This window comes from Pagrus major, chromosome 11 (genome assembly GCF_040436345.1).
Source record: "Pagrus major chromosome 11, Pma_NU_1.0".
Taxonomy (NCBI): domain Eukaryota; kingdom Metazoa; phylum Chordata; class Actinopteri; order Spariformes; family Sparidae; genus Pagrus; species Pagrus major.
Genome location: NC_133225.1, coordinates 32107702 through 32120641, shown reverse-complemented (window position 1 = coordinate 32120641; position 12940 = coordinate 32107702). Strand labels below are relative to the sequence as shown.

Genomic DNA, 12940 nt, shown 5'->3' with positions numbered 1-12940 from the left:
AAGGATTATTTTTCGATAGTATAACATAATTTGATCCGACTTTCCCTTTAATTATGTTGAGAAATGTACAGTCAAATAAGTCACACTTTTTAAAGCTTTAAATATTTGCACAAAGGGCAAGGCAAAAATTGATGGCGATGCTCTGTTGCATCACTGGGATTGCATAACTGAACCATGAGCAGGATGCACACTTTTACTTTCTCTAACTGTGTGGAAATCTGATGTTTTCACATCACGGATGAGGAAGAAAAGTATTAAAATAAGTCTAGTGTGGTGCTGAACTGAAAATAATGACGAATCTTTTCATTGAACAGCAAAATCGGATTCGACTGAAAAAATCTTGAGCCGGCTACAGCCCTATCACATCCTCACAATGCTGGTCTTCCAAATTTAAATAAACTAAAGTAGTGAACTAGTAAGCTAGTGGTTTACTGCTATGGTTTCAACATGGTAATAACGTGGTAATAATTATTGACTTAATTAGTTTATTTATCGTCAAAATCTGTGTGTCAAGGATCAGCCATGTTGCCGCAGAAAGCTGCATATCACGATGATATGTACACAGTGTGCTGATGGTCAGAAATGGTTCACCAGCAAATTTTGTAGTTTTCTTTTTTGACTGCAAGTTTTATGACCACACACATTGAAACCAGGCTGTGTATTTAATGACCACACCTGTTGTTATTTTTGCACAAAGAAGTGTTCTTATTTCTATTCCATCACTCACAGTAAGAGGCTGCCTACAAAAACAAATAATTTTTCAGGTCCTTATAAATGCTCCAACCATCACAAGGAAGTGGTTGTGGTCAGAAAATTATTCATATCAGTCTCTAACAGCCCCTCTTCAAGAGTTATTTTCAGTTTTAGATGTGATTGTGAGTCTGAGCAGCAGGTAGCAATCGGCCAAATCTGACGCTACACTGAAGAGGCCAGACAGTCAGACAATAACAAAATGTCAGATGTATTACAGCATGCTACGTGCACCAGAAGAGTTATAGAAACAACATGTGTTGCTAGTAAAGAACTACATGGTTGCTTATCACAAGAAGACATAACCATATTGTATTGTGCCAAGGAAATTGAAACTGCCCTTCCTTTTTTGGAGGACACACCACCACTGCAGTCCCCACATCACAGCTTTCAAGTTAGACTAAAACTTTGTTGTTGTTGTTTTTACAGTCATTCCTCTGTTGCTGCTCTTCTGTAAATGTGGGGGGGCTGCGGGACAGAGTTTTATTAAGATGCCTTTTGACCCCACATCACACCTCATTAACTACCACACTGAGGGCCAGGGAGACAATACGGTAAGACCAACATATTTACCTTTAAAACACATGACACCACTGTTGAGGACAGGAATGTTTCCATACATACTGGTCACCTGCTACTGAGGTGCTGCTTGAAAGACGCATGAAGTGACGTTTGACTGCTAGGCAGCAGAATAACTGTGTATCTGCTCTAACATTTTGATCACTGGCCCATAATAGGAGGTGCCGTTAACTTGTATAATGCCTATTCAAGTTGCACAAGACCTGGTCAACGTGGGTTCTGGCGTGACTGGAATACCTCCTATGAATGGGATGCAAGTTGATGGAATGTTTTACCAAGACAAGACATGTGGGTACGGCAGTGGCGTCTACTCTGAGTTTGAGGGTAGAGAATCAAGAGTCGGTGGAGGAATTTATGACGGCATGGCTCTGCCAGACCACTTTCTGGCACAGTACTATTCTCAGGTGAGGATTAATTTGAAGGCTTTATATCTGACATTCACTGTCACTAGATATTGCACTAAATGACCAGCATTGCTTTGTTTATTCAATAAAGCAGCATCTTAACACACTACTCACAGATCTCCGATCAAACTGTCAAACAACGCTGATCAAATACGGATCAATATTCTGTTTGCCAAATTTGTCTGAAATGTTTTCAGAACCTTTTTTTTAGCTTACTGTTCTGTAGTATGTTCTGTAGAAAACTGACGCAGGGAGGACAGGGAGGGCCTTGCTTACACTAACATGCACATGTGGCCAGACAGGCTACCTAAACAGAGAAACACAGATGCTTTGATTAAACACACAGCATTTTCTGAGCATTCTCTGCTCAGGACACCATTACTCCACTATATCTTAACATAGTAAATGGTTGTTTGCTGCTATATTACTGTTGAAAGTATCATATATTAAACCTTTAAATATTTCTACTCTTTACTTTCTTTAACCCACAACCTTTCTTTTCACCCTGGTCAAAATTATTTTGATGGTCGAACATGATAAGAGGTATAGCTGGAAAAGGTCAATTGCAATTTCTTTGCGTAAGCTGTTCAACAACAAAATCATGTTGTGCACTTGTCCTGCCAGATAAGGCAAAGGTGAAGTTTGGCCTTTACTCTTAAGAGCTCTTTAAGCAAGCTTTAAAGAACATGCACTGCTATTGTTTTTTACAAGGATGAAAGGCATTAATTTGTGAGTGTGTGAACACACACACCACTGGTGTTTTCATTTACTAATAATGAAACTTTATTTTATTTAGATATATTTTGATCATTTTTTAAAAGTTAAATCAAACACGGTTTGCATTATGAATGCCAAAAAATGCTTTTGCTCAGTCATCAAAAAAGTTAACCTTAGGGATGATTCTTTTGCTCTTTCAACAGAAGGTGAACAGTGGCAGTGAGAACCAAGGAGTAAAGGATGGTCTTTTGGTCTATGACTACGAGGGTCAGAGCTCTTGTGCTGGCTCAGTGGGCTGCTGCAGCCTCCTGGAGTCTGACAACGACCTGCAGTTCCTCGATGAACTCGGGCCAAAGTTCAAGACCCTGGCTGAGGTGTGTGGCGGCAAAAAGATCTCAACGGAAGTCAAACAAGTGTTAACTCCACTACCCACTCCCTCTGTTAACACTAAGAGCTCCGTATCAAGTGTGGTGACTACCCAGCAGCTGCCCCCTCCACCCCAGCTGCAGCCAGCCATCCCCAAAACAGTTCAGAATGTGGTCAGGGAGACATCTGAGAGCTCTCAGGTGGTGAAGGAAAACACAGCTACGATGAGACAAGGGATGACCACAGTAAAGCAAGGAATGGCAAATCAAGGCCAGATGCTCCTGCTGCAGCAGCAGCAGCCTGTCTACTACACCACCACCCCTGTGATGCAGCCAATGCACTACGTAGTCCAGCCACAGGTTCAGAACACCATGCTGCTGGCTGAGGCACCGGCCACCAACCTGCAGGGCATGGTACTGGTTAACGCCACTCAGAGTGGTCCTGCCCAAGGCATGGTTATTCAGGGACAGCCACTGATGTCCACCGGACAAGCCCAGGGTCCTGACATTATGGTGGTAGAGAAGAGTGGGGTCCAGGGGGGCGGTGCCAACCTGATCCACACTGGCAACCTCCCTGGCTCCCAGACAATGATGGTCGTGGAGGGCAATGTCCCTGCAGGGTTAGTGAAAGTGATGAAGGGGAGCCAGACCTCCCTTGTGAGGAGTAGTGATAGCTCTGGCTCTCAAAGAGTCCTCTACAGCAATGGCCACACATCTGCTGCCTCTCAGAGCAGCTTATTGGGTTCATCTACCACCACAGTGGGCACAACGCCCACCTTCAGCAAGGTGGTTGTGGAGGAGACCAGAGAATTTCACTGAATGAAAGATTGCCACGACAACACAGAATTTTTTCAGTAATGCCAATAAGACTATCCCTCTGGCTTGCTTCAGGAGGTGATGGGATGCTCAAGTAATGCAGGACAGCTTTTGGAAAGACAAGTTCCCCATACTCCTTTCTTTAAATTTAACAATGCATTTCTCCCCTGAAGTTTGTTAATCCCACACTGCCTTTAAACAGTGCCCTCCAAAACACCTGGGGAGCGAGGCAACATTACAGTACATGGTCATTACTACCAAACAAGGAAGGAGGAAATAAATTAAATGGAATCAGTAAAATGGAATAACAACAATGGCAGCTGACCATCTGAAACCAGCCCACCTACTGTATCTATTGACTTTACACAGCCCTGCATCTCTACTGCTATGCACTTGGCTTGGACATAAAGCACTGCAATACAGCAATCTATATTCTATTTTTATTTTTAAATGCCTTGAAATATGAATATTTTTTTAATACTTTTGTCTTCTCTTTCTTGACTTCTCTTAATAGAATGAATCAGAATATAATCAATATAACAGGATCATGTTTAGTATACAGTAGTACATACTTAGGTTGTGTTTTATGTAGTGTACTTTTTTAGATGGAATATTCGATTTCTTGACGTTCATATCAGCCATCCAAAAGGACAATAAATATACTTGGGTAAGACTTTCCCTCCCTTGTTGTCTGTTCTCAGTAAAGTAAATGGAGAGCCCATTCTTCAAAAGTCTTGCTTTTTATTAAATCTTACAGTCCATGGGACAAACGTAGTGTGTTTTATCTCCAATTCTAAATGTTGGAGATGTAAAGAACATGTATATCATGGAAGTCTTGATTTCCAATGATTTCTATAACTAAAAATTTTTCTGTGATGGAATGAGAGGAACACCTCCTACTGTGCCATGCACTTTGTACTTGTACTACAACAAACAGTTTGCACAGTTGATCTTGGGACCTGTTGAAATGGGGCCAAGTGACTTTCCTGAGTTGTTCCAATCAAAACTTTCTTTCAGATCAAAGCTGAGCTCCTTAGACTTTCTCATTGTAGTCTTTTTGGCTGAGTCTAATGGGTGTATCAAACAAACCCTATTAAAATGGGCCCGGAAAAGTAATCAGCTGTCATCAATCATAATCACTGAGAAGTAGATAGGAGGCCATGTTACAAAGCAAATTAGTAGAAATTTGACACAGCTTTCTACATTGGCAAAATTGGTCATTCAATTTGTTGTATGTATATTTATGACCCTGTAGATTTGGTCACATTTTAAGAAGACAGTTCATAATAAATTCATATTTGAACCACACTTCATTAATGTTTTTTGTAACAAAGTAGTATACTGTATGTTCCACTCATTCCAAGGTACATGACACTGTAGGGGAAATAGTTCCAGTATTAGGCTCCGCCACAGATTCCACATGCTCAATCAGCCTGAATGCCACCAATAAAGGCTAAGGGCCAATGGTGCATGATACACCATAAAAACTGCCCCAACACTGGCCATTGGCCTGGTGGTTCAGGGCCCTTAGCATCACAAGTAACCATTAGCTGCATTTTAATGATCCTGTGAGAAAGTAAGTACATCAAATTAAAAATCACATGACCACATAACTTTAGCATGACGGTCGGGGTGTGTTTGATTGTCCCTCAGGGGAGATTTGTTGCTCAGTAAACATTACTGGATGTTTCAGCTGCTGTATCTGTCTGTATTTGTCTGTTGTGAGTGTCTGTGCATGTGTCAGTCGACAGTTTCCTGTAGAACCTGTTTTCATCCTGAGCACAATGAATATAATCACTCCACCCTCATAGTCATCAGGGCTGACAGAAACTGACGTTAGTCTTTTTTGTTTCTCCCGAGACATGTCACATTAATCAGATGAAAAAAGTATGTTCTTCATGTTCAGTTGGTTGAGGCTTACAGAGAGCTGTAGGCAACAGTGTTGATGTTCACCCACCTGAACACTGCTGTTCCAGGTTTACTGTTTTAAACATGTGATTATCATTTTTTTCACTCTCACAACAACACAAAAGAAATCCTCAACTCTGTGCAGACCGTGACATTTATCCTAAAACCAGAGTGGAGTAAGGAGTCAGTATGTGAACACTATGACATTTTCTTTAGCGTAGTCCACTCATTCATCATTTATTAGACTTCAGTTTCCTTACTGGTTAATAAAGTGCCAGAATCCTACCTAATGTTAAATCCAGCTGTGATCTGAGAGCCTCAGAATGCAGGTGGTAGCAAGTAAAGATGTATATTGACCAGCAAGATAATACTGAACAAACAGATAACAGTTTGTGGTAAGGTTAGTGTCACAAAGACAGTTACCACAGTAGCTGACCCAGAATTTAAGTTACCTCTCTCTGGAACAGAAAACCTAAGTTTCCCCAAGTTTTTGAAAACATTTTCAGTTTCAGTTTTAGACAGTTCACTTGGGAACTTGAAAACTGTGTGTTACCATTAGACAGCAGAGATAAAGTTTCAGTGGTGTAAAATACTTTTTTGTTCACAGCTTATCAATTTTTACCAGCAGCGACAAGAAGATCTGTGTGTGTGTGTGTGTGTGTGTGTGTGTGTGTGTGTGTGTGTGTGTGTGTGTGTATATGTGTATGTGTATGTGTATGTGTTAGTTAGTGGACACTTATTCTAGTCGGAACTATCACAGAAGCAGTTTTGACTACTTTGCCAGGTGTTTATATGTCTCTCTGTCTGTGGACAGATGTTGTCACTGTGATAATGTCACACCTGTGTCAAATGCAGTCACAAAACTTTAGAGGTGTGTAGTTGGGTGTGGTGCCAGCCATGAGTGTACTCATGTAATGATATAGTAATTATAACTTATGTCCTGAGTATGTGCTGACTTCATGCACTGCAGATGTCTATGTTGAACCACGAGTAGTAACAGGGAGTTCTTAGTACTGTGCTGTTGACAAAGTTCTTTACAGACAGGCCTGGAGTGGCTAATCTGGAGCACCAGGAAGATTCTTGGTGGGCCGGGCTGGTTGTTGGACCACAAGGGCCAATGTCCAGTGACAGAGTTGGTAAACACAAATAGATCATGCAGGCTCCGCTTGCAGAAGCCCAGGAGGTTACAAATGGTCCCCTCATTGATGACATCAATACATTTGACCCTGACTCCGGTCGACTGCACCACCCTGAATAACACACTTCGATGAGGGGTGCATAGTGGTGATTTGAGTAACATGTGAGTAAGACATAAAAAGAACTAGACTGATAATAGAAAGAGCAAAGTGAGTACTGAAAGGCCAGAATGAAAAGGACAGCTCTATAAGCTCACGCTGCCAAATGTGCCAAACTCAGAACTTTTATAATTCAAACAAGCTCATGGTTTGAGAGTGAAAAGAACAAGCACCAGATTGAGACGATGAGACAGGTAAGATAGCAGTGCACGATCAAGATGCCAGGTGTGCAAAACAAAATAGAATGAATAACGTTGCTTGCAAACCACTGTTAAAGTTTATGAATTAAGTCAATAAATTGTGTGGCGTTATGGCATATGGAGTGCCATATATACAGTATGAATAAGTGCTTTGCAAATAGTGTGATATGATGCCATCTGTGTGAGAGTCCCCCCTCGCCTCAGCATCCCATTCACATCAATAACCAAACAGCTGAAGTTTTAGATACCTCGGGAGACACTGGACAATCAACTCAGCACACCAACAACATCCAAAAAAGGAGCCAACATCCAAAAAAGGAGCCATCAAATACATCAGTCATCCGCAAACTGAAAGGACTTTATTTTGCCCCCACATCTCCTCCTGTTGTTATACCATAGTGTTATCCAGCCCACCCTAGTGTACTGTTCCACCTGCTTCTTTAACAGGCTATCTGTTAAAACCAGGCCAAAATTACATGCATGACCAACACAGCTGCCAGAATAATTGGTCCCTCCACACCCAACCTTATCCAGAGCTAGACTATATGGCCATTAGATGCATTGCAGCTTTCGATAGAACAGGAAATCACACATCCACTCAACGTCCACCTCACCCCCCTGCCATCAACATAAACAACAGGCTTTGCTGAACAGGTTTGGTATTATATGTTCTGTCTGATGGATATGATGCTGTGTGAAGGAATTTACTCTTGGGATAATAAAGTCTAAGTCTTGTCTTGTAGCCCCTCAGCAGCAGCAGTATCAGCAGCTACTGGACCAGCATGCTGCTTGCAATGACAGTGAAGAGGAGCCAGTACTTTTGTAAAGAGGGGAGACTTGTACTGAAGACTGTAACATTTTAGATTTGATTTAGTTTCAGAAGCAGTGCCAGGATTGTGGGCACATTTACAATGTTTACAATAATTATAGTTGTGAAGGTGTACTAATTTGCACTGAATTGGAAATTATATTTTCCAAAAATACACTGAATAACAAGACTTTTGAGAATAGTGGACTTAAATAATAAGGCTATAATTATATATCTCCTATAAATTAGGTTGTGAACTAAAGTGGGCAGGTCTGAGCCAGGTCTGAATCTCCCATGCCGAAAATGAGTCCTCAGGAGTTTTAAGATTTAAATGTGTTTGATACGTATATGCTTGATTTGAAAAACTTCTCTAGATTTCCCAAACACTACCACAACATGAACCTGACCGAGCCAGAAATATCTGGTGTTTCTACATGCACCACCTAGGTGCCATTTGCTTTCTATCCAGTCAAATCTCTTTGAGGGCACATGTGCCACATGGCCGAAGGCATCAACAGACAAGCACTGACACATAAGACACTTTATTTTTTACCATAACAGCTCGTCTCACACAGAAACATGAGTCATAGACAGACACACCTGCTGGAAACACCACACCCTGCCAGTCTGTTTTCTATCAACCACTGTAATCTCACAGTTCCACATACTGTCTCTGTTGCCAATGCATTGTTTTATCTCACCTAATAGCATTAGCTCAAATAACTTCAAATGACTTAACATATCATGATAGGGAGACATTAGGTTGTACCATCATTTGGGAATATTTACAGATAACCTACATGACGATCACCATGACAATCCTCACAATGATAACAAGCTGTCAAAGAGGCAATGATTGAAAAGGCTTCTTGAAACAACAGAAACCTGATGTGTGAATTTTAAACAGTTCACAGAGAGGGTTGTAGTGAGGATTTTACAAAGAAACGCTGCAAGTTAGTTAAAGGGAATGTGATGATTCACTTTCTGTTTCTTCTGTTGCTTCTACTTTTCATCTAAATATATAGTCTATCCATTCACTATGCCCACTCAGAAGAAAATCCAAAAGGCCTCCAGGCCAGGCTCTGGGTTTAGCACTAAATGACCAACAATGGTATTGCACAGACTGTGAACAAAAAAGGCTGGGGAAAAGAAGGAAGAGCCAGACCACTACCTGTACTATAAGGACTCACATGGATTTTTATCTCCACAACATTAATTTTTACAACTCTACACTCACAATATGTTCAGATGTTTCAAAATTAAATCAATGTAAGGGAGGGATGGGATCTTACCCTCTGAAACAGTGATGGAGGATGTGTTAAACTCAGTGGTGGAAAGAGTACTGAAAATCTGTACTCATGTACAAGTAGAGCGACATTACTAAAATATTAATCAATTACAAGTAAAACTACTGGTTTTTAAATAATACTAAGCACTAAGAACAACATAGTTTTCTCAAATGTTAGGAGAGTTTTAGTTTTTAATTGCTTAATGTCTTTGTCTTGTTTAATGCATTATATATAGCAGCTCCTGTGCTGTTCTGCTCAGTAGAGTCATGGTCATCTCTCTATACCTGGACCTGCTGCAGAGTTATTTATTTATTTATTTATTTATTTATTTATTTATTTATTTATTTATTTTTACATCCACCCCTGGTTAAACTTACATAAACTCCAGGTAGAAGCAACAGCAGATTAACATGATAAATGGAAGCAGATCGGACCCAGAGAGGTTAAAACATCATAAACTGTGGGGAAGTTATTGAATTAGGCCTGATTCCCTTGTTAATTGAAGCAAATTAATGATAAGTTGAGGTAAATAAAAATAATGAAGAGACTGGGTCAAAGCCTTATGACAAGGAATTCTTACTGGTTGCCCTGATAAGACCTCTAACACCAATAGTATTTGTATTCAGAAGAATAGCTGTGTTGGGATGTAAGATTCAGAGCCAGAACTAGGCCACTTCCTATCCAGCTCAAGCCAACACAAGAGAGATTCACATCGTCAATCATTAACTCAAGTCACACAAACAACAACTGAACAACAGGATTGATATATGATACACTACTCACATAGTGTGCCATATGTACCAAAGGAAATTGTCCCAAAACTACTGCAGTGCCCGTTCAAAACATACTGTTCAAAAATATAACACATAATGCATTATTAATCATCAAACTATTCAGCATGACCTTAGAATTAAAGCTCCACCTTGAAGAGACATTTGCTTGGGGCCCACACTTCAATAATCTACTCCTGACACACCCAAGAACTTACACATCACCCATCACATCATGTTTGTTTTAAAAAATATTTTTCTTTGATCTGATTTGGACAGACCTGATCATGGATGATTTGTCAGGGAAAATTTCGATACCTTTCTGATCAAAAGTTAAGGTTAGGTTTACCCTTAACCCAGATGATGCTATATACAGACTCATGCAACTAACCATCCATGCGGCTACAGTTGCCATTCTGAATCCCAGCCACAATTGTCTTTATCGCACACAGACCCACACACCTGAATAAATTACATCTTCACTTTGACTTATTGTGTGTTTTGTTTTTTGTTTGTTTTTTAAATAAATGCTTTTGAATGTAAATGCTGTCAAATTTATGTTGTACAAGAGTGAATGATGCCAAACTCTACTTTACTAAAAACTCTAAAGTTTACTAGGTGTTGATATGGTAACTTTGATTAATGATCATGTTAATAACTGCAACCAGAGGTCCAAATTGATAGTTTAGTATAACTTAAGAGACTAAATCAATTACACAGCCACCTTTTCTGTTCCTAAAGGATAGTACTCCTGAGGTGATCTGATCTTAATTGGATCTTGTTTTTTAAAATAATTAATTATTTCTGATCATTATTAATACACAATCAAATCAAAAATCAAGTTGGACTCCTTGGCACACAGCGTGTCCTTGCATTGGCTCTTGGCTATAGCCCCTATTTCAATGTCTGTTAAATTTCTTCTTCTTTTTTTTCTGATCCTCCACAGTTGCCACAAATTTGAATTGGCAATCCCATGGCTAAATAAGTATCAAAGAAAATGTTTGCAGAACATCTTGTGTCAATCCTACTGTTCCAGCAAAGGATCAAAATCAGGAGTAGGATAGTTTTGGATAGGATTGAAAGATCTCCTTTGTACAGTGAGGAACCCATCATGCCATCATTAACCTGAAACAAAAAAACAAGATCTAAATTAGTTAGAACTCCTGTAATATGTGGTTGAAAAGTAGAAAATGTGATCAAACCATTTGTCCTTGTGGTAGCAGAGGCAAGAGCATTTTTATTTTCTGGTTTTCCCTCTGGTGTCCTCAGCTCTCCCTAAACTTTCAGTGATTTACGGAGTTTACAGAAGCTATCGATCAAGGTTCAATGAAGTGTGAATTTGTAAGTCACCAATCATGAGAGGGCCAGAGCCTACCTTGGCTTCTGCTCACAAATTCTCAAAACTCAATTTAAGTGAACAGAACGCAAGTGTGCGCTCAAACTCTCAAAACTCAAACTCTCTTAAGTGCTATGGCTGCTTTGTGCACTAGCTGCTGAGCTTTATACAAGACTCAGGAGGTAGAGCAGTTGTCCACCTGTTAGGAGGTGGATGCTACAATCCCCAGCCCCTGCAGTCCACATGTCGAAGTGCCCTTGGGCAAGATACTGAAACCCAGTTAGCTCCTGGTTGCTCTTCCATCGGTGCATGAGTATGTGTGAATGGTTATTTCTTCTAATGAGCTGGTGGCTCATTGCATGGTAGCCTCTGCCACCAGTGTATGAATGTGTGTTTGAATTGGTGAATGTTGACTTGTGTTGTAAAGCACTGAGTGGTTGCTAAGACTAGAAAAGTGCTATATAAATACAATCCAGTCCAACCTCCCAATAAAGAATAGGAGGAGGGGTGAAGCAGAGAACGTGTCACCTTATCTCTAAACCAACATTAGCTATATTACCTTGCACCATGGACGCTTCATATCCAGCTCAATTCACACACCAGTGATTAAAGCATATGAACAAAGTACAAACTAGTGCATTCCTGATTATGTCAGCACTATTATTATAAAGATGTCAACAGAAAGCAAAGCTGAACACAGATTTAGGATTGATATTCTTGCATGACAGGACATCCTGCAATTTCTCATGAGCATCGTAAAGCAAACCTAAATACACGAGTAAACACTTATCTGTGAAATAAACAACATTTAGAAGATCCATGTTGAAAGATAGCAGGTATTCCACATGAACCAATTGTTTTCTTCATCCTGGAGGCAGGTCTCCCTGTGCACAAGGGACACTGTCAAAAAAGTATGTTTCACTTGAGCAAAACACATGTCCCAACTATTTCACACATGGTTTTATGTTGTAAATTTCACATGCTAAATCACATGTACATCTGGTCAAACATAATCACATGTGTCCAAAGTATGGGAAAACTTCACAGTGCACCTGTATCAATTAATCCTACACTTAGGTGGACTACCATGACTACCATCAGCCATTGAAATATCTCCTAACAGTATTGAGTCAACAGAAGTTCAACTGGTCCACACTATGCACACTCAGAGACTCAGACTAATTAGCTTCTATATTGATAGATGATTAATTGTTGGAGCCATTTTACAAACAAAAATACCAAATCCACCACTTTCAGCATCCAAATTGTGTTATTGTGTATAAGTGTTTGCTGCTTTCCTCATGTGATAGTAAACTGAATATCTGTGTTTTAGAGCCCGACCAATTCATTGGTTGGCTGATATATTCAACCAATTTGGCCTATCACAGATTTATTGGTATCAGTGTAAATGTTTTCCCATATTTGCCAATATGAAAACTTCAGAAAAAGTTTACTGTTTCAGTGCACCAATTGCATTTTAGACTAAGTTTATTGTTTAACTAACTTATCCTGCCTCTGTTACATATATTTGTCATGAGTGTTTGATAACCACTTTTAAGAGATCATTGCAAATAATGTGTGTATGTCGACTGATATATGGATTTTGGAATTTTCCGAGTGTCTGTTGGGCTCTACTGGGTTTTGAACTGTTGGTTGAGCTGTTGAACGACTGCAAGAGACCATCTTTGGGGTGTTCTTAGGGC

At 40.0% G+C, this 12940-nt stretch overlaps 1 protein-coding gene across 1 annotated transcript in view; it reads left to right on the top strand.

Annotated features, from left to right (window-relative positions):
• Positions 1 to 3634, top strand: part of LOC141004314 (desmoglein-2.1-like) — a 30783-nt gene extending 27149 nt beyond the window's left edge. Inside the window, exons 14-16 of the mRNA XM_073475745.1 lie at positions 1180 to 1304; positions 1488 to 1733; positions 2654 to 3634. Coding sequence (XP_073331846.1) covers positions 1180 to 1304; positions 1488 to 1733; positions 2654 to 3634 — 1352 coding nt within the window. The remainder of the gene's footprint in view (positions 1 to 1179; positions 1305 to 1487; positions 1734 to 2653) is intronic.
• The last annotated feature ends 9306 nt before the right edge of the window (positions 3635 to 12940 follow it).